The following is a 27,668-nucleotide window of genomic DNA, read 5'->3' as shown; positions in this document are numbered from 1 at the left end:
TCCGCACGCAGGTAGCCTCAAGCGGTCTCCAGGAAGCCCCAGTGGCAGCCAATCGACCAGGGAAGGCCTTCTTCCCCGAGTTCGGCCGGTTCGGCCGCCGCCAAGTTCCGGCCGATTCCGTCGCCACCAGTGCCTCCCCCTCTCCATTCTATCCACCAAGAGCTCTCCCTCCCTCTCGTGAGTACAACCCCACGCTCGATTTTGGTCAGAGACCACCGCAGCCCCAAACTCACTATCCACCCGAAGCCTCCTCCGCCGCGAAGCTCGCCGCCGGCAGCTCCCTCCGTCCCCACCGGCCTGGCGACCACCTGGAGGACCGCGCTGGAGTCGCGGATCCATCCAGACCCTCTGGAACCCGCGGGGAGCCACCATTCGCCGGCGACGACCGCCGTTGCCCCGCCTCCGTTCGGGCAAAGGAAGAGGAGGGAGAAATAGACTAGTCAAACCTGACCAGTGGGCCAGGCTGGCCCACTGTCCGTGAGACGCGCGCCGTCCACGCTGGATAAGTGCAAGCGTAAAACTCGCGAGTACGTTTACCCTGCACCGAAAGCGTATTCTATCTGAAGCGTTTTCTTTTATACATTTATTTTAAAAACAGATTTGACCAGAACTTTGACTGGCTATAACTTTTTAATTATAACTCCAAATGAGTTGATTCTTTTTCCTACCTTCCTCAAATTTGGCCTAGTTTATTTTAAGATTTATTTGAAAATTTTCCAAACAACTTTTTTGTACTGTTTTTGAAATGTGTGTTAATTCAAATATATTTTAAAATAGGATTTTGGAGAGAGAGAAGAAACTTTCAAAAGTTTTGGAGAGCACCTCACCCCTCCACAACTTAAAGGCAAGCATTCTGAACCCTGGCATAATGTTTTTGGTGTGTTATTTGACACGTTTATAACACCACCTTATTTCGGAGGACTTGTTATTTCATGTGACATGATCATTTGCATAGAAGCATATTAGTTATTTCCTTGCTGTTGGAAATGAATATTATTGTGATGGTAATCATCCTCATGTGCCTTGCATGCATGCCGGAAAGGAATCCGGGAAAGCCTCGGCCTTGGGTAGGTGTGAGCTTGTCGCCGGTCCCCGTCGGGACGGTTATGTCTGGTATGGCATGGTAAGGTACATTGAGTGGTGATTTCTTCGGTTGAAATATATTTGATATACATGTCATGCAGGGAACTTATAAACCTCCTGAGTCGACCGTAGATCGAGTCTTGTTCCAGTAACCCCCATACTTGCCTCGTACTACCACTCGTCCCTGCCGCAGGTAGGGTACGGTTCAGTAAGTCGTCAACCCCTTTCCAGCACACACCATACAGAGAGGCCATGGTGGAAGATATCGGTTGTAGCCGGTAGGCATGCTACCTGGTCAGGGGGCATGGGTGTTTCCGGTTGGGACCGAGAGGGGAGGCCACCCCTTAGAGCGCACGATATAAATTTGATCCCATGCTACGCGAGGTTGTAGCCTCCCGACTTAGAGTTTTGCTTAACAAGTGTCGTGGGTGATTCCAGACACCGATGAGTTAAGCTGGTGTGTGCAAGTTAGGCGTGTTTTCAACTAAAAGGCCGTAGACGGAATTAGTCCCGATGGACTAAAGGAATCCGTTACTCGTGGGTAAATAGTACACCCTCTGCAGAGATTAAACCTATTCGAATAGCCGTGTCCATGGTTAAGGATTACAGTCTGGGATGGGTCAAGTGTTGGTCTTAGTGTCGGTCTTCGGAGGTGAAATTGTTAAACCAAACTTGGATACCGACTGGTGACTTGTGAGAACCATGATTATTATTTTATGATGGACTAACCCGTTGCATTATTGTATTATTGAGTATCCCTGGGATGGTTCTACCTCCTGGATATTCATTGTGATTATTTATTTTTAAGCCCTTTATGTGGTGTCGCTCAGACGCCCGACTGTGGCATTTCTTTTTAAGTCCTTTATGTGGCGTCGCTCAGACGCCCGACTGTGGCATTTCTTTTTAAGCCCTTTATGTGGTGTCGCTTAGACGCCCGACTGTGGCATCTCTTTTAAGCCCTTTATGTGGTGTCGCTTAGACACCCGACTGTGGCATTTCTTTTTAAGCCCTTTATGTGGTGTCGCTCAGACGCCCGACTGTGGCATTTCTTTTAAGCCCTTTATGTGGTGTCGCTTAGACGCCCGACTGTGGCATTTCTTTTTAAGCCCTTTATGTGGTGTCGCTTAGACGCCCGACTATGGCATTGCTTGTTATTTATTTACTTTGTAAGCCCTTTATGTGGTGTCGCACAGACGCCCGACTGCGGCATTTTATTTCCCACTCCATTATTGCTTATTCATGTTGCATATAAATAACCTGCTTGCATGCATAAAAGATATTTTATTTGTGACTGACGATGTGATCATAGAATATTTCAGTGCATGATTATCAATTATATTATCCCAGTGTTCATAATGTTTGCGAGTACATTCAAAGTACTCACTGGCTTGTCCCTGGCTATTGTCTTGGCCAGATTTCTGCATGGAGAGGAGCGTTGCGGTGACAGCCCCGGAAACTAAGCAACGGTGATAGCAGCCTCGCGAAGATAGGAGTTAACCTGGTCAGCTGTTCCCGTGGGAAATGGAGTCCCATACACTGATGATTCACAAACCGCTTCCGCCATCGACCACTAGAAAACCATTTGATGTACTCATAGGCCACAATGGTCTTGTACTACACATTTTGTACTTTTGCTTGGAATTTCTGTAACAAGTTGGTGCCTCATTAGCTAATAGTAATCCTGGGGCTGGTGAGCACAACGGCCATTTTCTGGAAATTTATGTCCGGAAAACCGGTCGTGACAGGAGCACAACGGCCATTTTCTGGAAATTTATGTCCGGAAAACCGGTCGTGACATGGTGCAGCGGGTCCGGCAGCCTTCCTGCTGGCGTACGAGGAGGCTGTCTTGGAGGCCGGGGGCGACGGTAAATTCTTGGCCAATTGGCTCCCAATGGCCCTGGTTGGCGTGCCACGCACCTGGCTCCTCCAGCTGTCGAAATCTTCTGTGGCCTCCTGGGAGGAGCTGCGTGACCTCTTCATCGCGCGCTTCGGAGGACCAGCACCCCCAGTTGTCGCGGATCTCCTCGGTGGCTCGCAGGCGCCGCCCTCGGATCATCACGCCAAGTCGTTCTTTCGCCAGATCAGCGCCATCTCCACACGGCAGGGGGCTCCCCCGGGTTGGGCGGCACCCAATACCGACCTGACCTTCAACTCGGGGGATCAGCAGTCACCACCGTCGGCTCGGGCGTGCTTTTGATGCTTTGCATGCCCACCATCTGCGTCGTAGCCATTACTAAGACCCTCATCGACGGCGGCGCCGGCCTCAATGTGCTCTTCGTGGAGGCTTTCAGCCTCCTTCACGTACCACTTGAGTGGCTCCGCCCCAGCAGGCCTTTCTCTGGGGTCGGCGGTGGCTCCTCCGACCCCCTGGGGCAGATCCGTCTCCCCGTGACTTTCGGCACATGCGACAACTACCTCATCAAGCTGATCGACTTCGACATTGCCTGCATCAGCTTGCCGTACAACACAATCCTCGGGTACCCGGCGCTGCCCAGTTCATGGCAGCCACTCATCCTGCCTACAACCTCATGAAGATGCCAGGAAGCAAGGACATCCTCACCGTGGCCGGAGACACCAAGGAAGCCGTAGCGGCCCTCAAGCTTGCCTTCAGGGCCACGGCAGCAGCTTTCCCAGCTGACAAGGTAGTGTCCAGAACCAAGGGGGTTGCGTCGGCCAAGAAGAAGCAGTTGTTCACTCAGGGTCAAGCCAGGACGAAGCAGATACCGGTCGACGAGGACGGGGCCTCTAGCGCCACCTTTACCATAGGTGCCGATCTCGCCCCAGATCAAGAAAAAGAGTTGGTGGATTTCTTGCGGGCGAACAAGGAAGTATTCTCCTGGGAACCCAAGCAGCTGGCCGGGGTTCCGAGAAGAGTGATCGAGCATCATCTGAGGGTATGCCCCAACGTGCGCCCTGTGAAGCAGAGGGCAAGGCGGCAGTCAACAGAGAAGCAGTGCTTCATCGTTCAGGAAACCCGCAAGCTGGAGGCAGCGGGTGTCATTTGCGAAGTCCGGTACCCAGAGTGGCTAGCGAATCTGGTCGTCGTGCCGAAGAAATGAGGGAAGGAGCGCATGTGTGTCGACTTCACCAACCTCAACAAGGCTTGCCCTCAAGACATGTTCCCGTTGCCGTGCATCAACCAGGTTGTCGACTCCACCGCCGAGTGTGATCTACTATGTTTCCTAGATGCGTTCTCAGGCTATCACCAGATCAAGATGGCGGTGGAAGATGAGGAGAAAACATCTTTCCTGACCCCATGTGGGGTATACTGCTACACTTGCATGCCATTCGGACTACGCAACGCAGGAGCGACCTTCCAGCGAGTGATGCACATCTCCTTGGGGCAGAAGATCAGGAGAAATGCTGAGCCCTACATCGACGACATTGTGGTGAAGTCTCGGGAGGCAAGAACTCTGATTCAGGACCTAGAGGAAACCTTCGCGAGCCTACGCCAGGTTGACCTGTGGCACAACCCGGAGAATTGCGTGTTTGGTGTCCCTTCGGGCAAGCTGCTGGTCTTCTTCGTGTCTCACAGGGGGATCGAGGCCAACCCGGAGAAGGTCAAGGCAATCGAAGACATGATCCCACCGCAAAACCTCAAGGAGATGCAGAAGCTCGCAGGCTGCGTGACTTTGTTGGGGCGCTTCATCTCCAAGTTAGGGGAGCGCGCCTTGCCGTTTTTCAAGCTGATGAAGAAGAAGGGTCCATTTGAGTGGACCCCCGAGGCCGACCTGGCATTTCAAGACCTCAAGAGATAATTGACCAGCCCGCCGGTGATGGTGGCGCCTCGTCCTTGCAAGCCCTTGGTACTCTACCTGTCTTCCACACCCCACTCGACCAGCGCGGCGCTGGTGGCCCTCAGGGAGGAGCCCGAGGTCAAGGACCCGTCAAGCGGAGTCGCCACGCCGGATGAGGCAGGTCAGCACCAAGGCGATGCTCCTTAGACAGCGGCTGCCTCAGCCAGTCATCAAGCCCCAGGATCTGGAGACCCACAAGAAGCACCACAGTCCCCAGGAGCTAGAAACTCCGTCATCTCTCCTACCCTTGTCGAGCACCCAGTGTACTTCATCAGCATAGTGCTGCGAGATGCAAGGGCACGATACCCCATGCCTCAGAAGCTCTTGCTCGTGCTCCTGGTGGCCTCGCGCAAGCTGCGCCACTACTTCCAAGGTCACTCCATCAAGGTCGTCTAAGCTTACCCATTGGAGAGAGTGCTTAGAAGTCCCAATGCTATAGGAAGGGTCGCCGAATGGAACATCGAGCTGCAAGCGGTTGACTTGGAGTTCAGCACAACCTGGGTCATCAAGGGGGCTGCGCTCGCCGACTTTGTGGTAGAATGGACTGATACCCCGGAGCTCGAAGCAGGCGAGAACCGATCCCTCTCGCCAGGGAGTGAAGCACCGGATGGCTGGGTCATGTACTTTGATGGAGCGTTTGCACTCCAAGGCGCGGGGACTGGAGCCGTGCTCATCTCGCCCACTCAGGACAAACTTTACTACACCGTGCAGCTCTGCTTCCAGCGGGGCGAGAAGGTCTCCAACAACATCGCGGAGTATGAGGGTCTCATCGCCAGCCTCAAAGCTGCGGTGGCCCTAGGGGTGAAACGCCTCACTGTCAAGGGAGACTCGCAGCTCCTCATCAATTTCTCCAACAAGGTGTACGAGCCAAAGGATGAGCACATGGAGGCATACCTCGCAGAGGTACGCAAGATGGAGAAGCAGTTCTTGGGACTGGAGCTACAGCATGCGCCCCATGGCACCAACAAAGAGGCCGACGACATCACCAGAAGAGCATCCAAGTGACAGCCCCAAGAGCCTGGCATCTTCGAGGAGTGTCTCTTCAAGCCTTCGGCAGCACCTCTGCCTGCGGAGCCGACGCCATCTCAGGAGGAACTCCCCCAGCCACCAGCCTCGGGAGCCCCCGCCTGCGGCCCGACGTCAGGAGCGCGCCTCCTCTTAGCACTTGAGCCTCAGGAGGGGTGCTGAATCGAGGAGTTCAAGGTGTACCTGACGCAAGGCACATTGCCGGAGAAGGAGGAAGACACGGAGCATGTAGCCCGGCAGGCTACGACGTACTACAATCAGGATGGTGAGCTATACAAGAAGCGGCCAAATGATGTTTCTTTGCGATGCATTTCCAGGGAACAGGGGAAAGAGTTGCTGGCTGACATACATGGCAGAGACTGTTTGAACCACTCGTCGTTGCACACCCTGGTCGGCAAGGCTTTCCGCAGCGGGTTCTACTGGCCCACGGCACTCAACGATGCGGCCGAGCTGGTGAAATCCTGCGGGGCCTGCCAGTTCCATGCCAAGCAGATCCACTAGACGGCTCAGGGCCTCCAGACTATCCCGCTCTCATGGCCGTTCATGGTCTGGGGGCTGGATATCCTGGGCCCGTTCCCTCGAGCGCCTGGAGGATACCGCTACCTCTACGTCGCCATTGACAAATTCATCAAGTGGGCGGAAGTGGAAGCTGTCCGCACCATCTCAGCTAGGTCAGCAATCAAGTTCATCAAGGGCCTCATAAGCCGATTTGGGGTACCTAATCGCATCATCACCGACAACGGCTCACAGTTCACTAGCATTCTCTTCAGAACATATTGTGTTAACCTTGGAACGCAGATCTGCTACGCCTCCATGGCGCATCCCAGGAGCAACGGCCTGGCCGAACGCGCCAACGCGGAGGTCCTGAGGGGTCTCAAGACAAGGACCTTCAAGAAGAAGCTCGAGGCCTGCGTCAGGGGCTGGCACAACGAGCTCTAGTCTGTGCTGTGGTCCATCCGCACCACCGCCACCAGGCCGACAGGCGAGACCCCGTTCTTCCTCGTCTACAGAGGAGAAGCGGTTCTCCCGCACGAGGTAAAGCATCACTCCGCGCGGGTCCTGGTGTTTCATGAAATGCAGGAGGACGCCATGTGGGGGATGGATCTCATGCTAGGGGAGGAACGCCGCCGTGAAGCCTCGCTCCGAGCTGCGAGGTACCAGCAGGCGCTGCGGCGGTACCACTGCAGCAGCATCCGCTCCAGGACACTCGAGGTGGGTGATCTTGTCCTGAGGCGGGTGCTCTCCAGGGAAGGGCTGCACAAGCTCTCGCCCATGTGGGAGGGCCCACTTCAGGTCGCCCACATCTCCAGGCCTGGCGCCGCGCGCTTGGAGACACAAGACGGGATCCCCATCCAGAATGCCTGAAACATTCAACACCTCTGGAAGTACTACCCATGAAGCAAAGCCCGGTGCCTATGAAGAATCTCCGCTCGTCACACTCTCACGTAATAATGAGTGGGGTTGTACATGCCCCGGAGTCTCAGGAGTGCCGCCCTCGGCCCTCAGGGGCTCCCTCCCACGCCTAGTAGCAGCACTTAGCTCCGCGCTGGTGAGAAGACAAGAAGACTAGACTAGGTGCCAGATGCGGCTTTTAATTTGCTTTCCGCAGTTGGTTTGCCCCCCCCCCCTTTTAAGTGAGAATTTGCTTTCTGGTGTTCCTTGCTGGCCTAGTTCCATTTGCCTTGTGCCTCCTTTTCTGGCCTTGGTTCCTCGTTTTTGACCCGTTCTCTCCCTCGCGTGCCTCGCTTAGGGGGCTGGACAGGCGCCCCCGTGAGCATCCTCGTAAGCATTTTCGTTTTCTTGTCTTTCGCAAGGCACCCTCGCTCCAGCTCGCAAGCTAGGGCATCCCTCTCAATATGTGCCCCCCGGGTACTGCGATGCGAAGCACTGGGTTACGGCCGGCAGTGCCTACGACCAGGATCCGGAAGAATAAGGATTCCCTAACGAATTTTTGCAGTTCTCGGGTGCCTTCCAAGCATAGGAGGCCTCGTCAGGCATTGAGGAACGCGCGTCTTGCGAGGCGGAACCTACTTTACGCGCATCAAGCTAAGTTATTCCTACGCGCATACATAAAACATGACGCTGCAACACAATACATGAATGATAAACATAGCACAACCACTTAGAAATCGTAATTGTTGCACGCCCTAGCAGGGCCCCATACTTGTCTCTCTCTAATGCAGGGAGGAAAGGAAGAATGAAACAAAAGCGGAACATGCTCCCGCGGCAGGTCGTGAGGACGGGCCCGTGGCGCTCTCCTCAGCTCAGCCAGACCCCTCCTCGCGCTTCACCGGAGCGCGGCGACAAGACGACCCGCTGCCACCTTCAAAGCGGGCGTGGTGGCATGGCGGCTGGTCGTAACCGCCACTGCTGGAGCTGTTGCCGGAAGAAGATTCGCCGTAGCTGGACAAGACCTGGCCGGCGCCGAGGGCAGGCCCGCCATCACTCTCGTCGCAGCCATCGCCAAGGCTGAGCCCCTCGTCGCCTTCGTTGTTCTTAGGGCAACACCCGATGCGGCGACCATCTTCCCCAAATACCCTCACGAAGAGGGACGCATCGCCATAGTACTTGAAGTGGAGGGCACACCGCTTGCCCAGCCCGCGCGCGAGGGCGAATGTCTGCCAGCCGCGGGCCAGGACTGCGTTGCCTGCGGCGGAGACCTCGACCGCGACCCACGAAGCCTTGCTGCAGCAGTCGTGTGCCTGCAGCCAAAGACCGCTTGGACCTATGGCTGGCAGCTCGCCAACAAAGAAACACGGGAGATGAAGCCAAGTGCCGGCCGCGTTCTCTGACCACATGATGAACTCCGGCAGCACTTCCGCTGAGTGGAAGCGCCGCCTGGGCGGCCGCGCGACCATGGCGTGCCTCCCTTCATCGACAGGGCTACCACGACTCGGGCAACCACCACCACGCGAAGAGGTGCCACCGCGGCCCCCAGGGGCCACAGCGGGGGTCGTAGGGTACTTGCGGGGACGGCCGCGCCCCCTCTTGGGCGGCGGTGAGCCGGGCCCCTCCTGGCAAGCCTTCGCCTTCTCCGCCGCCGAGAGCCTCTTTGTAGGCGCCATGGGTGTCGCTGCTGGCAGTGAAGCAAGGAAGGTGAATGAGCGGGAGAAGCAAAGGAAGAGATGGGCGACAGGGGCTCCGCCCCTCTACCCATTTATAGCCAAGGGGAGGCCAACCGCTGGCCTCCATGATCTAAGGTAATAATGATCTTTTTCTGCATGAAGCAAGGACCCGTCAAGTCGGGCAGTTGCCGAGGCAGCATGGGGAACGGAGACGCCCACGTCCAATCAATCGCCACGCGTCAACCGTGGCCGCAGGCTGTTGGGGCCCGCGGCGCTCCGCACTTGCCCCTTTTGGCTTCACCTCGAAGCCAAGCCCGAGCGCACCTTGGGCCCGGGGGCTACTGTCGGTGTTCTGGGAACGGGAGTCCCCAGACTTGCCTGCCTGCGGCCCACAGCGTGGCTCCACCAGCGGCCCTGTACATCCCATCTTCACCAGCAAACACTCAAGACCCTCGCGAGGGACCAAGCCTCGCGAGGTGGACGACGCAAGACCTCCTCAGGGGCGGTCTCACCAGGTTGGCTCGCGAGGGGCGGAGAGACCAAGGCAAGGGACACCTCGCGAGGTTTGTGTGACGCAAGCTATAATGACTGGAGCCAGGCGGGCGCCAGCGCGCGCAACGTCCTCATTTCCTCTTTGGTGCTAAAGGGGCAAGAGCAGGCGAGGAGTCTCGAGGCATCAGGCAAAGGTTTCCATATCAGTGCAACAAGACCAAGACCAGCAGGACAGCAGGACGGAGGTCACCGTGGAGCCCAAGACGGCGTCACCACCAGAGCCTTTGGCAGGCGAACACTACTTTTGTCAGGATAGCTTGTACTAGTTGTCTCACTTTGAATTTGGCCATTGTGGGATCCCTTCCCGCTCAATATTTGGGAAGAGGACCAGGGCCTCTATAAATAGGACTAGCCACCACCATAGCAAGGGGGCGGATCAGAGAGAGAGAGAGCATCAACTCACCAAGCACAAGAACACCTCACCTCACGAGGCTGTTCTTCTCTTGTAACTATTCATCCTCAGCCCAAGAGGCATCCACCACACCACACTGGAGTAGGATATTACACCACAATGGTGGCCCAAACCAGTATAAATCTTGTGTCTCGTGTTCTTTGGGTTTGTCGAGCTAGGCCGTGAGATCGTGGAGTGTGCGAGCTAGAGAGCGGGAGAGATCTTTGTGCGCACCCCTGTGTTCGAACCTCAAGGGTTTTGCCGGAACCCGAAATCCGACAAAGGCGACCCCGTTGACCACCTCCACCAAGGCCAGCAGGACTCGGCAGGGCTCACAGAGCTGTAGCCCGAGAGGAAGCCTGCTAGAGGTGCCTGGGAGCACCATCCGAACCTCTGAATCCAACTCCCCGGCAAATCGCACTGTCGGGAAGAAGATGCGGATGCAGATGATGGTGCTGCCGCCTAATGAAGGTGGGGCAGGCGGCGATCATCCGGAGTCAGAGTCATCACTCCCCCGCCCGCTGTCGTTGTCATTGCCGTCAGTATCCTCCTCATCGCTTTCACTCAAGGAGGAGCTTTTGTCATCGGTCGAGCTCTCCGTGCAGCACCCTAAGTGACCTCCCGAGCGCTTGAAGATCTTGACGGAGAGCAGGCCGTTCTCCATTAATTTGAACTGGAGAACGTGCCCCTCCAAGAATCCGTGAGCACGGACGAAGGTCTTCCAGCCGCGGCAGAGGTACATTACATGAGGGGCAGGGAAGTCGACATCAACCCTCATACCTCCATTCCCACAGCCACTCATGTACAGCCTCAGAGCGTGTGCTTGTTCGATCTCCTTCACGCAAAGGGGTTGGAAGGCGAACATGACCACACAAGGGTTTGCACAACCTGATGATGAATTCCCGAGGTTGGTCCCTACCGTGGCCTTCCATCGGGGGAGGAACCGCCGGTGGGTGCGCTGCCAAGGCACCGCCCCGTCCTCCTACTCCTCGAGCACCGTGGCGGCCTCGGCCTCATCTCCTTACTCCTTCCCTTGCGGTGGGCTCCGCCACCGCAGGATCTGGAGGAGGAAGGACACGCTGTTGAGAAGAAGCCCTCGTCGTCACCTGGACACTGCCGTGCCCTCGCCCTCTCACCATGATCGGAAGGGAAGGATTGCGGAGAAGAAGAAGGAGAAGAACTGTGTGCAAAGAGGCACCGCCCTATCCCTTTTTATAGGAGGCGGGGCGGGGGCTGCCTCCTCATACAGGAAATGGCCGCCCCGCTCCTCCAATACGGCCTCTCTGCACCCTATGTGGCTTTGAGAATCAAGGCCGACCCTTTGCTCCAACCACCAGCGCTTGGTTTTTGGCCATGGCACGCCTTCCCATTCCCTCCGCATCCACCACCTATGACACCCAATGCATGCAGAGCACGTGGCAGGTATGTGTGAAACAGGAGGCGAGTGAGATGGCAGTTTCCACCCTGTGATCATGGGGCGAGAAAAATCCGTGGGCCATGATTGAAGTTCTTCCGCAGCTTTGCGCATGACGCGTGGAGAAACCGGAAACTGGCCCAGAATCAAGACTAATGAAGAAGCAAAAAAGACCTCAAGAGACCAGCCTCTACAGCAACCCCGCCTGTGCAGTTATTAGGCCCTACCCCGATGATGCTCGGCACCGCGTTCGGGGCAGGCCCGGGGTCTTCTGTCGGTGCAACAAACCCTAGGTCTATTGCCCAGACTAGGCACAAGCACTGTAACAAGATCGAAGCACCAACCCAAGTCAGATCAACATGCAGATTAGAGGAACCAAGATCAAGCCAAAGAAGCAAAACACCATCGAAGGAAAGGCCCCCCTTGCCGGGCAGGCGAGCCCGGCAAGGGGCGAGGTCACACTTAGAAGCTGACAGCCAAGGCGTCCCGGCAGGGCCTGCTAGGACTCATGTAGGCAAAACCACCTCACCAACCATTCCACCACGACTCACATCATCGATCAGTGCGATGTCAAGCTACAGAGTGACTAAGTGGCAGCCACTCCCTACAGGAAAAACCCGTAGATGAAACCCGTCCTGCGACATGTCAAGCAAGCAGGCGTGAAGCTGGCAAGACGGCCCAGCAAGCCTTGCCGGGCAACCAATGATGTGACGTTGAGGGGTGCATTTAATGCGCCTTGTCAGCCCGCAGAGTTAGGTATGATAGCACTGTTTGCTATCTTATCAGTGCATAATGACTACTTTGCCATTGTGGTAACCCCTTGATCTATAAAAGGAGGCCCATGGAAACCGTAGAAAGGTTTAGAAGGTTGGATAACTCACACCCCATACGCGCGTAGTCGCTGCTGCCCTAAGGCAACCCCTGCCGGGCAAGTGTACTACACTTCACCACCACCTTTCCACCATCAATCCACCAAAGCAAGAATAGGGTTTTATGCCTCACGGTGGCCCGAACCTGGGTAAAACTTCCTGTGTGATCTCTGTCGTGCATCCCCACGCTTGTGTGCTCTTTGTGCAATGCGACGCCCCCCTGCCGAACCAGCAAGGGGCCTCCTGGTCCCATAGGTGGCCGTGATTTCCCGCGACACTATGTGTCTCCATGTTTGAACAAGCTTAACTGAGAGATCAACAAGATTTCCAAGGCCTTGGAAGTTCTCATCATTTCTCATGTTATCACTATTGTTATCAAGTTGTAGTTCAAGGTGTATCAAGTCGGCACTTGAAAAGTCTTTGGGATAAAATTCAGCAAGTCTTCGTACATAGTTTGCATCAACAAAAATAAATGAGTTGAAGAGATTCATTAGCAATTTTGGAAGCAATACAAATTTTAGAAGCAAGTTTGCATACCTTTTGTTTATCAAAAGTAGCAAATGAGTCAGCAGGATTCAAAGCAGACATACAAGATAGCAATTCCATATTGATCTCATCAAACCGATTTTCAAGCTCGTGACTAATTTGATCAATGACTCCAAGAAAAACTTCTCTTCTAAAGTGATCATCATTTGTTCGGGGTCAAGCAAACGATGTTGATCTTCCATAAGGCACATAATTATCTTCCACTATAGGAACTTGAATGCCATGCTTGTTACAAAATAGTGTGACCTATTGCAGAAATACCTCCCACCCATTAGACCTAAGTTCTTGTATTCTACCTTTTGCAGTTCTAACAAGTGCCATTGCAGTAAGAATATCTTGGTATCTTCTTTGCAAACAATCAGACAAATCACTTGTGTATCCAAGAATAACAAGCATCAAGTGTGCATTGAAAATAAAGTCAAATGACTCAAACACTCCAACAATAGTATGAATTTTGGGCCAATCACTTCTTTGTGCAGCATCTTGTCCAAGAGTTATGAGCACATCACGAATTGTGGGATACATAGCAATAATGTTGAGAACAATTTTGTAATGAGAGCCCCACCAAGTATCACCAGGCCTAGGTAACCCCATCTCTTGATTCAAACCACTCCCAGTTTGTAACTCACCACATTCAAGTAGTTTCATGATATTGTGAAGTCTAGCATCTCGAAGCATGTCATGACGCTTACAAGACACTCCAATAACATTCAGTAATAAAGACACTCGATCAAAAAACCACACAGAATCATCATTTCCCTTGGCAACAGCAACAATAACTAGCTGGAGTTGATGTGCAAAGTAATGAATATAATAGGCAGAAGGTGACTCCTTCATGATCAATGTTTTCAGTACGTTAATTTCCCCTCTCATATTACTAGCCCCGTCATATCCTTGCCCACGAATTTGAGTTATAGTCAAACCATGATCAGTAAGTAAAGTTGTAATTGCTTCCTTAAGTGACAATGAAGTAGTGTCACTTACGTGAACAACTCCAAGAAAGTGCTCACATGGCCTTCCTACTTTATCAACAAAATGCAAGCACAAAGCTAGTTGTTCTTTATGTGATAAATTACTAGACTCGTCAACTAGAATAGCATAGTGCTCATCACCAAGTTGATAAATAATATGCTTTCTAGTAAGTACTGCACAACATTGAATAAGCTAATGTTGTATCTGATGAGAAGTCAATTTGCAGTTACCTGGTGCATTCTTCAAAACATAATTATTCGCCTCCTCACTATTTGCTGCAAGCCACTTCAATAGATCATGGAAGTTTCCTCTATTGCTAGACAGTTCACTTTCATCATGCCCACGAAATGCCAATCCTTGATGAAGAAGAAACTACAAGAATCTAAGTGAATACTTCAACCTCATCTTGTAAAGACGTTCATACTCACTATTTACCTTCACATAAAGATCATCAATTGCTGCACGAGGATTTAGAAATAAACTATATCTCTCTTGAGCTGTATTGTGCACACTTGTAACGCAACCAACATGCTTAAGAAGAGCATCCTGTCTATTCCAATTACTCCAACCACCATTAGTAAATGCATTAGTACCGTTAGCACTAGTTTTTCTCTCTTTGAGCAAGTAACATACAAAGCAAAATGCAGATTTCTTCTTGATACTATATTCAAGCCAACTATGATTATGAAGCCACAAAGGATTGAATGAATGTTCTCTACTCCTAGTTGTTCTTTTTTTAAAGTTATGTGCATAAGGTTTGAATGGGTTTTTAAGGATATATGCTCTTCGAGTTGCATCTTGATCATTGATACTTACAATGGGTAACCTTTCCCCAGGATCATGTTTAAGATGACTAAAATCATAAACCGGTGGCGATGGCGGTGACACATCTTCAGTTTGCTCTATGGACACATTCGACATAGAGAATATTGGTTCTTCACTTTGCTCTTCAATCACAATCGGCATACACACAACTTCGTTGGTTTGCTCTTGAGCCACATCTGACATATTGATACGTCTTCAACGTATCTATAATTTTTGATTGTTCCATGCTATTATATTATCTATTTTGGATGTTTTATATGCATTAATATGCTATTTTATATGATTTTTGGGACTAACCTATTAACCTACAGCCCAGTGCCAGTTTCTGTTTTTCCTTGTTTTAGAGTTCTGCAGAAAAGGAATATCAAACGGAGTCCAAACGGAATAAAACTTTCGAGATGATTTTTCTTGGACCAGAAGACACCCAGGAGACTTGGAGTGCAAGTTAGAAGAGCCGTGAGGCGGCCACAAGGGTGGAGGGCGCGCCCAGGGGGTGGGGTGCGCCCCACAACCTTGTGGGCCCCTCGGTGACCTCCTGACCTAGATCTTCCTCCTATATATACTCTTATACCCCAAAAACATCCAGGGGAGCCACGAAACCACTTTTCCACCGCCGCAACCTTCTCTACCCATGAGATCCCATCTTGGGGCCTTTTTCGGCATCCTGCCGAAGGGGGATTCGATCACGGAGGGCTTCTACATCAAGACCATTGCCTCTCCAATGAAGCGTGAGTAGTTTACCACAGACCTACGGGTCCATAGTTAGTAGCTTGATGGCTTCTTCTCTCTCTTTCATTCTCAATACAAAGTTCCCCTTGATGTTCTTGGAGATCTATTCGATGTAATACTCTTTTGTGGTGTGTTTGCTGAGATCCAATGAATTGTGGATTTATGATCATCTTATCTATGAATATTATTTGAATCTCCTCTGAATTCTTTTATGCATGATTTGATATATTTGCAAGTCTCTTCAAACTATCGAGTTGGTTTGGCCAACTAGATTGGTTTTTCTTGCAATGGGAGAAGTGCTTAGCTTTGGGTTCAATCTTGCGGTGTCCTTTCCCAGTGACAGTAGGGGCAGCAAGGAACATATTGTATTGTTGCTATCGAGGATAAAAAGATGGGGTTCTCATCATATTGCTTGTGTTAATTCCTCTACATCATGTCATCTTGCTTAAGGCGTTACTCTGTTCTTTATGAACTTAATACTCTAGATGCATGCTGGATAGCGGCCGATGTGTGGAGTAATAGTAGTAGATGCAGAATTGTTTCGGTCTACTTGACACGGACGTGATGCCTATGTTCATGATCATTGCCTTAGATATCGTCATAACTTTGCGCTTTTCTATCATTTGCTCGGTAGTAATTTGGCCACCCACCATAATAATTTCTATCTTGAGAGAAGTCTCTAGTGAAACCTATGGCCCCGGGTCTATTTTCCATCATACAAGTTTCCGATCTACAATTCTAGTTTCCTATTTACTTTCTTTTGCAATCTTTTACTTTCCATTCCATAAACCAAAAATACCTACTTTACCGTTTGTCCATCTCTATCATATTTCACGTGCAAATAACCGTGAAGGGATTGACAACTGATACGTCTCCAACGTATCTACTTTTCCTAATGCTTTCCTCTTGTTTTGGACTCTAATTTTCATGATTTAAATGAAACTAACCCCGGACTGATGTTGTTTTCAACAGAACTACCATGGTGTTGTTTTTGTGCAGAAATAAAAGTTCTTGCAATGGAACGAAACTTTGCGAGGAATTTTTATATCAATAAAGAGAATTTCTGGAGCCAAGATCCAATGGAGAGGGCACCTAGGTGGGCACAACCCACCAGAGCGCGCCCCCCTCCTGGCGCACCCAGGTGGGTTGTCCCCACCTGGTGGCCCCACAGACCTCAACCCTGATACTATATAATCACATATTTGGAGAGAAAAAATCCGAGAAAGAATTATCGCGAACCACGAGACGGAGCCACCATCACCTCCAGTTCTTCATTGGGAGGCCAGATCTGGAGTCCGTTTGGGGCTCCGGAGAGGGGGATCTTCGTTCTTCATCATCACCAACCCTTCTCCATCGCCAATTCCATGATGCTCCCCACCGGGAGTGAGGAATTCCTTCATAGGCTCGCTGGTCGGTGAGGAGTTGGATGAGATTCATCATGTAATCTGGTTAGTTTCGTTTGGGCTTGATCCCTAGTATCCACTATGTTCTGAGATTGATGTTACTATGACTTTGCCATGCTTAATGCTTGTCATTTTAGGCCCGGGTGTCATGATTTCAGATCTGAACCGTTTATGTTATCACCATTATATCCATGTTCTAGATCCGATCTTGCAAGTTATAGTAACCTACACGTGTTATGATCCGGCAACCCCGGAGTGACAATAGTCAGGACCACTCCCAGTGATTACCGTAGTTTGAGGAGTTCATGTATTCACCGTGTGTTAATGCTTTGTTCCGATTCTCTCTTAAAAGGAGGCCTTAATATCCCTTAGTTTCCAATTGGACCCCACTGCCACGGGAGGGTAGGACAAAAGATGGCATGCAAGTTCTTTCCATAAGCACGTATGCCTATTTACGGAATACATGCCTACATTATATTTATGAACTGGAGCTACTACCTATCGCCCAGGGTTATGACTGACACATGAGGAATATCATCCAACAAATTATTGATCCAATGCCTACGAATTTATCTTATATTGTTTCTTCTAAGTTACTACTACTATCGTTACTGTTGCACTTGGTACAAAAATAATGCTAGCACTGTTATCGTTACTATTGCTGATGTCACTATTATCCAAACTATCGTATTGCTTTGCTACTGATCACGTTGATGCAGATAATTAATCTCGAGCTGTGGTTGAATTGACAACTCAGCTGCTAATACCTTCAAATATTCTTTGGCTCTCCTTGTGTCGAATCTATAAATTTGGGTTAAATACTCTACCCTCGAAAACTGGTGCGATCCCATATATATATATATATATACTTGTGGGTTATCAAGACCCTTTTTCTGGCGCCGTTGCCGGGGAGCATAGCTATATTTGTTGAGTCACTTGGGATTATTATCAATTTATCACTATGAATAATCTGAAGAATGCTAAGACTAAGATTTATCCGTCTAAGACAAGGGGAGGTAAGGAACTTCCATCTAGTTCTACTTTAGATTCACCTTTTGTTATAAGTAAACTTGCAACACCACCACATGCTATTAATCCTGATATGTCGCAAGTTATTGATGATGCTACTTCTGCTATGAATGATACTTATGATGATGCTAGTACCTTGCTTGATGATAATGATGTGCCACTTGGTGATTTTCTTGATGAACAAATTGCTAGAGTAATACAACATGATGTTGTTGAATATGATGATGAGCTTGAAATCGAAACTCCTAAAACACCTGCTAGAACTAGCCTTCCTAGATATGAATTGCCTAAGGTACCGGAAGGTTATGTTGTGAATTAGGAGACAACTAGAGACATTCTTGCATGTAAGGATAGAGATGATCTAGATAAATTACTATGCAAGTATAAATAAAAAACTCTGAATGCTAGAATGAAATATGATCCTAAGTTTGCTACTTCACCTATCTTTATTGATGATAAGGATTATGAATTCTCTGTCGACCCAGATTTAATTACTTTGGTTGAATCTTATCCTTTCCATGGTTATGAAATTGAAATTGTTGTGGTACATCTTACTATGTTGAATGACATAGCCATCCTTTTTACTCATGATGAGAAGACTCGTCATTACTATATTCTCAAATTATTTCCGTTCTCATTAATGGGTGATGCTAAAGCTTGGTACAATACTCTTGCTCATAGTTGTGTGCGTAGTCCGCAGAATATGATTTATTACTTCTACGAAAAATATTTCCCTTCTCATAAGAAACAAGATGCTTTACAGGAAATATTTAACTTTGTGCAAATTAATAAGAGAGTCTCCCACAAGCTTGGGGGAGGCTTTGCTAGTTACTTAATGCTTTGCCTGATCATCCTCTTAAGAAAAATCAAATACTTGATATCTTCTATAATGGACTAACTGATGCTTCTAGGGACTTCCTAGATAGTTGTGCTGGTTGTGTTTTCAGGGAACGAACTGTTGGGCAAGCTGAAGAATTATTGAATAACATATTGAAAAATTATGATGATTGGACTCTTCCTGAACCACCAATTAAACCCACTCTGAAGAAGACGGGTATATTATATCTCAGTCCTGAAGATATGCAAGAGGGAAAGAAATCTATGAAAGAAAAAGGTATTAAAGCTGAGGATGTTAAAATTTTACCTCCTATTGAAGAAATACATGGGATTAATACACCACCACTGCCCAAGGTGGTAGAGATAAATTCTCTTATGAAATTCAATGATAATGGCAATCCTCACAATATGCACCCTAGCCAATGCCTTTATGAGTTTGGAAACTATATTAGAAAACAATATCACTTCAATGCAAATGTTATGAAACAATTGAAATACAATTCTAATATGATTCCTCACTTGAGTGACTTGTTATTTAGAATCTCAAATGATGTTAGAGGTGTGGGAAAACATGCTTCTATGGTTCACACCCAGTTAGAACAAGTTGATAAATCACAATGAGAGTTGCTAGATGAAATGAACAATAACGTACATGACTTTGCGGTTAGAGTAGCAACTAGAGGAGGTAAAATGACTGAGGAACCACTTTATCTTGAAGGACACCCAAAAAGAATTGAAAAAGACTCTCAAAGAGCTAACACTAATGCACCTAGTCCTTCTAAAAAGAAAAAGAAGAAGAAAATGATAGGACTTTGCATGCCTCTAGTGAACCTGAAGTAGAAAAACCTCCTAATGATAATGAAGTTTCTATCTCTGATGCTGAAACTCAACCTGGTAGTGAACACTCACCTTCTGATAATGAAAAAGATAATGATCAGGTTCATGAAAATACTCAAACAAATAGTAAAGAACCAGACAATGATGTTGAGATAGAACCACCAGTTGATCTGGATAACCCACAACCTAAGAATACAAGGTTTGATAAAAGAGAATACATTGCTAGAAAACACGGTAAAGAAAGAGAACCATGGGTTCAAAAACCTATGCCCTTTCCACCTAAATCAACTAAAAAGAAAGATGATGAAGGATTTGAATGCTTTGCTGAAATGTTGAGGCCAGTCTTTTGCGTACTCGCTTGACTGGTATCTTGAAAATGCCTCCTTATGCAAAGTACATGACAGACATCATTACCAAAAAGAGAAAAATACTGAAAGCTGAAATCTCCACCATGCTTGCTAATTATTCTTTTAAAGATGGAATACCTATAAAACTTGGAGATCCGAGAATACCAACTATACATTGCTCCATCAAAAAGAACTATGTGAAAACTGCCTTATGTGATTTAGGAGATGGTGTTAGTGTTATGCCTTTCTCTTTATATAAAAGACTTGATTTGAATAAACTCACACCTATTGAAATATCTTTGCAAATGGCTGACAAATCAACTGCCATACCTATCGTTATTTGTGAGGATGTGCCCGTTGTTGTTGCTAATGTTACTATTTTAACTAACTTTGTCATACTTGAGATGCCCGAGGACGACAACATGTCTATTATCCTTGGTAGACCATTCTTGAATACGGCAGGGGCTGTTATTGATTGCAATAAAAGCAAGGTCACTTTTCGTCTAAATGGTAATGAGGATACGGTGCACTTTCCGAAGAAATAATCCCAAGAGAATGGTATTAATGTTATTGAATAGTCTCTGACAATCACTATTGGAAGTTTTTAAATACCTCTACCTAGTGCCAAAAAGGAATATGAAATGCTTATTGTTGGGGACATTCCTATCCCCGTTGAGGTAACTTAGTGATTTACGAAAGTTCTTCAGTTTCATGCTAATCAAAAGTGGTTGTTAATAAGACCTGATCAACCTTATTAATGGATCATTTTTTAGAGGTATGAAGTTGCTGAATTTAATAAGCACTACCTTCTGTGCCTACCTTTTGTTTTCAGTTTTTATTAGTTAAATAAAATAAAATGTCATGTTTTTCCTGTTTTCTAAATTTTCCGTGCAATAAAAAATGACCCAAAAATAAAAGTTCTCAGAATACTCTGAAAATTTAATACTTGATCCAATAGAGTCAGAACACACAGTAGATCCAAATTCCACACCTTGCTGTGGACTGGGGAGAGAGCAGCTCTTCGAAGCTGGGCGTTCTGTGTGATTATGGAGGTACTGTAGTACTCGCCCCAACATGCAAGCCGGGATAAATACTTAAAGAAAGGGGGAGCGGTGGGCCTTCAAAAAGGAGCGAGGGAGTGATGGGCAACCTTTTTCTATATGTTGCTCGTGAGCCGCCAAGTACCAGTCTCTATGATTTTTTCCAGAATATTTAAGAATTTCTGGTGCAAATAACATCACAGGGAGGTGCACCTGGTGGGCACAACCCACTTGGGCGCGCCATGGTGGGTTGTGGTCCCCACGTGGGCCCCCTCACTTATCTCTTTACACCACATCATCACCTACCTCTAGGAAAAATTCTCCATAGCTCTCTCTCTTGTGTTCTTGCTCTCAAACCTACGGATTTCGATCTCTTTGCTCGAAGCTCCATTTCTGGAACTATTTTGGGCGATTGTTTCTTGGTATGTACTCCACCGTTTGTCCAATTAGTTTTTGTTTTAGTTGTTTATACTTTGAATAATTAGCTACTCTTGGTACTGTTGTAGATGAGCTTGCATGTTGAATTCTTAGACTTCTAAGTAGTTTGAATGCTTATTATGGCTTCTATGTACCCCTATGAGTAGCTGCTATCAATCTTGTAAAGTTTTGCTGATAAATTTTTGTCACCCAAAAATTTTCAGAAAATTGTACGCAAACATGATGAACTTATTGGAAGGATTTCTTCGAGGAGGAGATCCTCGGGGGCATCTTCTAGTGACAGCTATGTTCGTTGGTCTTATGTTGAACCAAGTGAAAGTTCCATTCGAGATGCCGCCACCAAAACATGTCTATGGCCATGTGATGATTATATGGTACATGTGGGCATTAAGGAGGAATTTGAGCAATACGTTCACAATGCCGTTCTCGGTCCCTACATTTCAGATAAGTGAGATCAACACCGCACTCTCACTGAATCATTTGTCAAAGGATTTAAATTCCATCCCCGTGAGTCTAGGGTGTCATTTAAGCTTTATGAAAGTCCATTTACCATATCACTAGAGAGTTTTGCTCACCACTGCAAACTTCCATTCCGGGGTTCACTTGATGAACCGCCAAGGGATGAGTACCAATCATTCTTGACTAGTCTTTGCTACGGTGAGACGAGGGGAGTGACACAAGGTATAATAAAGAGCATTCATTTTTCCGCAATTCAGTACTTTGCATTATTTAATGGGAAATGTATCATAGGCAAGCAAGATTGTAGTACCCTTTGTGCTCCAGACGTGAGCCTCATACCCACCACTCTCACCGGTGACAGAAGTTATAACCTTGGGGCGATTGTTGCACACAGGTTGCAACATAACTCTAATAGTGGCTATTTCTATGGCGGAATTTATGCCACACATTTAGCAAGAGAGCTAGGTGTTTCACCTTTTCCCTTTGACCCTATCCTACCCACCCAGTATTTAGACTTTGATGCTATGAAAAATCATAAGATCCTTAAAGGAGATATTCATAATTTCACTTATAAATTGTTGTTTAACCAAGCATCTGTTGTGCACACATATTTGCCTGCGCCTGCTCTCTTTGATTATCATAGCAGGGGAAGATATTTTGTTCTTGAGAGCGAGACCCGAGCCCACAACATGGCGGTCGAGGCGGCACGGCAGGCCGAGGCATCCGCATCGAGAGCCTCCATGAGCTACCACTCCGACTACTATCCAGGCTACTGATCGATTACCAAGCTAGGCCAAAAGCCTAAGCTTGGGGGAGTATGTGTTTCTCGCCAACATTACATTCATGTTCACACATCTCATTCCAGTTGTCGGTGGTTACACTTTTTCATTATATCATCCATGCTTAATTTTATTTTCTTGCTTTCTTCTTGTGTATTTGAAAAACTTTAGAAAAACCAAAAAAATAGTTGCAGTTAATTTACTTTCTATGCAATATTAGCTATAGTACCAAAAAGAAAACCCAAAAAGATTTCCTTGTTCTTCTTTTGCTTGTTGGGAGCTTTCCCGTGTAAATAGTTTTCTCGTTTTTGCTTTCCCTTTTATCTGCTTGTTCAAGAAAACCAAAAACTCCAAAAATATTTTAGTGTGTTTCTCTGAATTTATTTTCTTTTTATTTGAGTCTTACAAAGGAGAAGACCACGATGAAAATGTTGAGTGGCTCTCATTAGAATAATTGTTGATCTAATAAAGAGCCTGTTTTACCTTTTCTTCTCCAGTTGAATAAAATGTTTGCAGATTCCAGCTTAGTCCATGGCACTCTTGCACTATTATTATTTTCACATCGTTCAGTCGTGCAAGTGAAAGGCAATAATCGCGATATTTGATGAACTGGCCGTGGCAGAGAGAAATGGATATGAACTCGACTTGTTTTGTTTGTCTAAATATGTTTAACCTAGTATGCATGATTCAGCCCATTATGATTAAACATGTTTGCAATGATAATTAGAGATTATAGTTTCTCATGCCATGCATAAGTAGCTAGGAGTGGATAATGATTTATCTTGGATATCAACATTGCGTTAAAATGATTGTGATGTAGTATGATGATATGGTATCCTCCTGTAAATGTTCGAGTGGCTTGACTTGGCACATGTTCATGCATGTAGTTGAATCAAAACCAACATAGCCTCTATGATATTTATGTTCATGGTGTTCATATCCTACTCATTCTAGTGTCCAATGTTACTTATGCATAATGCATGTTCATTACCGTTGTCACTCTCTAGCTTGCCGCTTCTCAATCTAATTGCTAGCCTTCGCCTGTACTAAGTGGGAATTCTACTTGTAGATAAAAAACCTTGAACCCAAGTTATTCCAGATGAGTCCAGCATACCTACCTGTATGCGGTATTACCCTACCGTCCTAAGTAAATTTGCATGTGCCACCTCTAAAACCTTCTAATAAATATCATTTTTGTGTGCCTGGTTCATGGAACGACAGGAAGTGGTTGGTATCTTCCATGCTAAGAGGGTTATTCTCAAGTCGATTGTTTATTCACTCACCATCGCACGAGAGAAGGGCAGTAATAGGGATGCCCAGTCCCAAACCGCAAACAGAAAAAGCTTACAAATAATCAAACAAAAACTCCCAATGGACTCAAAACCTTTACTTTTATTGCTTGGGAACCGCCACTAGCATTCTTAGCATGGAAGATTTTGATAACTGATGGTCGTGAAGTAAACAAGAAGGGTGCATGTCTCAAAATATCATTTACCTCTATTTTAAAACTTGAGCTCTGGCACCTCTGCAAATCACTGCTTCCTCTACGAAGGGACTATCTATTTACTTTTGCGTTGTGTCATCACCTTCTAAAATAAGCGCCAGAACCTGAGAGCACTGTTGTCATGCTTATGAATTGTGTGTAGCTAATGTTGGGTGCATCATGACTGGATCTTTTCTACCATGAATTACAATGTTTAGTCGCTGCTTCAATTTGGGGGTGCTCTGCATTTATGTTTTACGGTCTCGGAAAAGGCTAGCAAGATACCATTTGTCATATTATATCATGGTTTTTTTGACAACGTGTTGCCGTTTGAGATATCTTATTATTGCTCGCTAGCTAATTATGTCATTGCTAAGAGTTAATATAATTTTTAAGAGTTATTGTCGGCATGGTTAGTTATAATGTTGGCTGAAAACCTGGGTGTTGTTTAAGCCTATTTATGCAAGCAAGAGCAAAAGTGTTCATAAGAGTTTTTCTTTTTCACTTTCAGTTTATCAACTGAATTGCTTGAGGACAAGCAAAGGTTTAAGTTTGGGGGAGTCGATACGTCTCCAACATATCTACTTTTCTTGACGCTTTTCCTCTTGTTTTCGACTCTAATTTGCATGATTTGAATGAAACTAACCCCAGACTAACGCTGCTTTTAGCAGAACTACCATGGTGTTGTTTTTGTGCAGATATAAACGTTCTCGGAATGGAACGAAACTTTGCGAGGAATTTTTATGTCAATAAAGAGAATTTCTGGAGCCAAGATCCACCGGAGGGGGGCACCTAGGTGGGCACAACCCATTATGGCGCCCCCCTCCTAGCGCGCCTAGGTGGGTTGTCCCAACCTGGTGGCCTCGCAGACCTCAACCCTGATACTATGAAATCACATATTTGGAGAAAAAATCAAGGAGAAAGAATTATCACGATCCACGAGACGGAGCCGCCGTCACCTCCTATTCTTCATTGGGAGGCCAGATCTGGAGTCTGTTTGGGGCTCCAGAGAGGGCGGTCTTCGTTCTTCGTCACCACCAACCCTTCTCCATTGCCAATTCCATGATGCTCCCCACCGGGAGTGAGTAATTCCTTCATGGGCTCGCTCACTACAAGAAAAATGTCAACTAGTGACCTTCTGTCAGTGACTCTAGAAGAATTTGTCATAGATCTATGACCATTTGAGACCAACTGGTCAAAAGCTGTTCGGGGGGCTCCAAACCCTAAACTATAACGACCATTTTGGTGAGAAAGGTCGTAATTTCCTTACACGAAATGGTCATAAAGCAGATAGCACTGGTCCGCTGCCTTATTTCTAGTTGATCATGACCAATATAGATGGTCATAACCTTGTAAATTGTGGTGGGTTGCTATGACTAGGCGCCACCTCATCAGTTTTGCCTCTGTGTCATGTCCATGTGGCAGTTTTTGCCCTAGGTTGTGAAGCAACCTATATTTCTGTCATTCCCAAAATTCCTAAAAAAATATCATAAATTCTTTGGGTCATATCTTCGTCAAATATGTAAAAATCCTTCCTTGCCTAGTACAAAAATAATTCAACAATATTAACTTTCCTATTCTGTTCACAACAACACTTTTTGAAGGAAGTGCTATTTATATATTCTTGATTGCCCTCGAAGTTTTTCAGCACTTTTTCCTATCCAAATCGTTGCCTCGTGACAAAATTCAGCTCCATTTTCCCATTAAATCTTCCTCGGCAAATTTCTAATGTTTTTGTCCACCTAGAAGCATTGTGAAGGAAGTACCACCTAGGATCCTCCTTTTGAGCTGAAAATTTGTGAAGACATTCTCTTTAGTAGATGATCATCCTCAGCTAAAACTCACGCCCATTGGCCATGTGCATTTCCCATACCGCTAATCAAACACTTGGCTGCTAATTCATCTTTGAGCATCGTTCGCTCTCCTCATGAGAATCTTATGTTGTAATTTTCTTCTTAGCACCTACCTGGGGAGTGCCCAACCCACTAGACATGCCTAGGCCGCCCAGAACGCATGGTGATGCCATGGTCACGCGGTGACCACGCGGCGGGCATGCGAGCTTACGCGCTCTAGAGTTGGGGCCCTCGACCACCGTCCAAACCTCGATGTATTGCCACCTAACCATGTATTTCTGATTAAATATATACTTATGTACCTATAGATGATTTTTGGAAAAAATAAAGAGAAAACTATAAGGCAGCTGCAGTTCAAATTTAACCCGCTTCCTACTAAATTGGCGGGAATTTGTCTTTTTCACCAGAGGTGGATCAAAACTTTTGACACCCAACCATTTTGTCAATTGTGCATTAAATATGGCCTAGTATTTTAGAAAATTGATTTGGTCCAATTTTGCAACAAATATATGGTAGGTCCTTCACCAAAAAACTCATTTCGGGCACTCGGAAATTGGAAAACGAATTTTCCGTGCAAAGAAAATAAAAACTCCCTTAGGCAACATTGTTTGGAATTCCAAGATGCACCCTTGTGCACAATATGAGATCATTTGAACAAACTATGCCATGAATGTGGCCATAAGATTGATCATTTGGCTTGAAAGCCCTGAATCTTCACACATCATAGCTCATTTCTGAGAACACTTTTTTAAAAAAATTGCCGTATTAAAAGTTTATTATTTTTCCTGGAAACTTGGTCACATATAATGACACAATGCGAAGGTTTTCCAATTTATTTATTTATTTGAATTTTTATGCCTATTTGAAAATGCGGTGAAAACGGCGGCTTGACCGTTCGTAGCTAGTGGTTGAATCTTGGAAAACTTTTGACGTTTCTCTTATTAAATAGATACTTATGTACCTAGAAAAGATTTTTGGAGAAAATAAAGAGCAAACTATGAGGCAGCTGCAGTTCAAATTTGACCCGCTTCCAACTGAATCGGCAGAAATTTGTCTTTTTCACGAGAGGTGGATCAAAGCTTTTGACACCCAACCATTTGGTCAATTGTGAATTATATATGTCCTACTATTTCGGGCACTCAAAAGATGGAAAATGAATTTTCCGTGCAAAGAAGATGAAAACTCCCTTAGGCAACATTGTTTAGAATTCCAAGATGCACCCATGTGCACAATATGAGATCATTTGAACAAATTATGCCATGAATGTGGCCATAAGGTTGATCATTTGGCTTGAAAGCCATGAATCTTCATGCATGATAGCTCGTTCTAAGAACAATTTTTAAAAATAATTTCCGTATTACAAGTTTATTATTTTTCCTGGAAACTTGGTCACATATAATGACACAATGCGAAGGTTTTACATTTTTTTGATTTTTTCTAAATTTTTTATTCCCGTTTGAAAATGCGATCAAAACGGCGGGCTTGACCATTCCTAGCTAGTGGTTGAATCTTGGAAAACTTTTGACTTTCCTCTGATTAAATAGATACTTATGTAACTATAAATTATGTTTGGAAAAAATAAAGAGCAAATTATGAGGCAGTTGCAGCTCAAATTTGACCCGCTTCCAACTGAATCGGCAGAAATTTGTCTTTTTCATGAGAGGTGGATCAAAGATTTTGACACCCAACCATATGGTCAATTGTGAATTACATATGTCCTAGCATTTTATAAAATTGATTTGGTCCAATTTTGCAACAAATATATGGTAGGTCCTTCACAAAAAAACTCATTTCGGGCACTCAAAAAATGGAGAATGATTTTTTCGTTCAAAGAAAATGAAAACTCCCTTAGGCAACATTGTTTGGAATCCCAAGATGCACCCTTGTGCACAAT

The 27,668-nt window shown here is 46.7% G+C and overlaps 1 protein-coding gene and 1 pseudogene across 1 annotated transcript; one reads left to right on the top strand and one right to left on the bottom strand.

The window, feature by feature from the left end:
• The first annotated feature begins 3,288 nt into the window (after positions 1 to 3,288).
• LOC147959034 (uncharacterized) lies at positions 3,289 to 4,142 on the top strand. The gene is made up of 2 exons (XM_087532424.1): positions 3,289 to 3,567; positions 3,618 to 4,142. The coding sequence occupies exons 1-2, from the start codon at positions 3,289 to 3,291 to the stop codon at positions 4,140 to 4,142; spliced, it is 804 nt and encodes a 267-aa protein (XP_087388550.1).
• Positions 4,143 to 12,989: 8,847 nt separating this feature from the next.
• LOC147959033 (uncharacterized) lies at positions 12,990 to 14,681 on the bottom strand (annotated as a pseudogene).
• Positions 14,682 to 27,668: the final 12,987 nt, after the last annotated feature.

Source organism: Triticum urartu, chromosome 7A (assembly GCF_056163025.1).
Source record: "Triticum urartu cultivar PI428250 chromosome 7A, HENAU_Tu73, whole genome shotgun sequence".
NCBI lineage: Eukaryota > Viridiplantae > Streptophyta > Magnoliopsida > Poales > Poaceae > Triticum > Triticum urartu.
The sequence above is the reverse complement of the archived record's forward strand: the minus strand, read 5'-3'. Positions and strand labels throughout refer to the sequence as shown.